Source organism: Nicotiana tabacum, chromosome 8 (genome assembly GCF_000715075.1).
Source record: "Nicotiana tabacum cultivar K326 chromosome 8, ASM71507v2, whole genome shotgun sequence".
Taxonomy (NCBI): Eukaryota; Viridiplantae; Streptophyta; class Magnoliopsida; order Solanales; family Solanaceae; genus Nicotiana; species Nicotiana tabacum.
This window is the reverse complement of record NC_134087.1, coordinates 133,645,551-133,647,250: the sequence shown is the minus strand read 5'-3', so window position 1 is coordinate 133,647,250 and position 1,700 is coordinate 133,645,551. Positions and strand designations below refer to the sequence as shown.

At 38.4% G+C, this 1,700-nt stretch overlaps 1 protein-coding gene across 1 annotated transcript; it reads right to left on the bottom strand.

Moving 5' to 3' along the window:
- Positions 1-236: 236 nt before the first annotated feature.
- LOC142163324 (uncharacterized) lies at positions 237-1,700 on the bottom strand. Its single transcript, XM_075220597.1, has 3 exons — positions 1,223-1,700; positions 972-1,159; positions 237-698 (listed from the first exon to the last, which is right to left on the bottom strand). Exons 1-3 carry the CDS (start codon positions 1,698-1,700, stop codon positions 237-239), a joined length of 1,128 nt encoding a protein of 375 aa, XP_075076698.1.

Below are 1,700 nucleotides of genomic sequence, written 5' to 3'. Positions count from 1 at the left end.
TCAGATGTACCTGCAAAAGAAAAAACAATGTTAACTATAAAATCTGCCATTGAGTTGCCTTCTCTGAACACATGTTGAAAGATCATATTGTAGTTTCCCTTCATCTCTATAATTTTCTTCACATCATTTACAATTACCCAAGGAGGATCTCATTCCCCTTCTATCACTTTCTTCATCACTAATGAATCAGTCTCCAATATGAGAGGGTGAAGATCATGCTCTACATATTATTCCAATCATTGAAGAATAGCCTTAACTTCAGCCACCACATTAGTTGTCACCCCCAGGTCTACTTCCATTGCATACACCATATCACCTTCATTATTCCTTGTACAAAAGCCTAATGAGGTAGGACCAAGATTTCCTTTTGAGGCTCCATCAGTATTGCATTTGTACCAACCATGAAAAGGAATCTGCCATGTTACTCTTGTAGTGATAAATATAGGTTTATATCCTTCAAAATATTGAATTATGTATAGCCGTAACAATGGAATATTAGTCATCAAAGCATACCTCACCCTTTCCAGTTGATGCAATTTCTTATTGATCTCATGAATCACCTTATTTGTCGACACTGAACCCCCATGTTTACCTGCATTTCTTCTCTTCCAAAGTTCCCAAGTAATGATAGCTAGTACTGCTTGAAACATTGGCTTTAGCTTTGGACAACATTGAGCATACCACCAATGTCTTATAACCTGCTAAAATTGAATCAATGGCACAGTAATTCCAGCAGTCCCCATGAACAAGTTTCATACTTTAGAGGCAGTAGGACTTGTGATAAATATATGCTCAATAGATTCCTCTTGGTGCTGCTGACAACACCAACACCTAGACATCACCATTTTCCCTTGCCTCTTCTACATGTCATCAGTGGCTATTTTCTTCCTCCGCAATCTCCACAAGAAGAATGATATATTAAATAGTAAGCCTTTAATCCACATTAACTTAAATTCCTTATTAGGATCAACCTTATGCATTAATATTTGCCAAGCACTACTAACACTGAACTTGCCTGAAGGAGTTGGAAACCAGTATGGCCTGTCCCAGTATCCCTCACTACCTTCACAATGCACATTTAGCCTTATATGTTCTGCAATTTCCTCATTGAAGGTTTGATCTAGCAGCTGATCATCCCATGTTTCACCTTGTCGTAGTTCTGCCACATATTAAAGATCTTCATTGATTGGAAAGTCTTCTGGTAATACGTGATAAAGTGCACCCAATCTAGTCCAATTTTCATTCCAAATATTAGTTGTTCCACTCTTCAATTCCCATAGGATCTCATGTTCTACTTCATCCCTAGCATTGAGCATTTGTCTCCAAACATTAGAACCCTTTCTAAACTGCACCACTGTTGGTATCTCCTTCTTGCTATACTTATTCCACATGAAATTAGACCACAAAGATTTTGTGGTCCTAAACCTCCACCATAGTTTAGCAAACAATGCCCTCGACACATTATGTAAGGACCTAAAACCTAGGCCCCCTTCCTCTTTAGGAAGGCAAGATTTTTCCATGAGGTCTACTTCTTCCTTCTTCCTTTGTACTCCAAAAGAATCTAGCAAAAATTTTATGAAGATGCTCCAAGATATTTTTTGGTGGATGCAAGGACTGATAAGATGTGGACTGGCATACTTTGCAACAAACGAGTAATGAGTGTTGCCTTTCCTCCAAATGACAGCAGCTTTCCTTTCCAT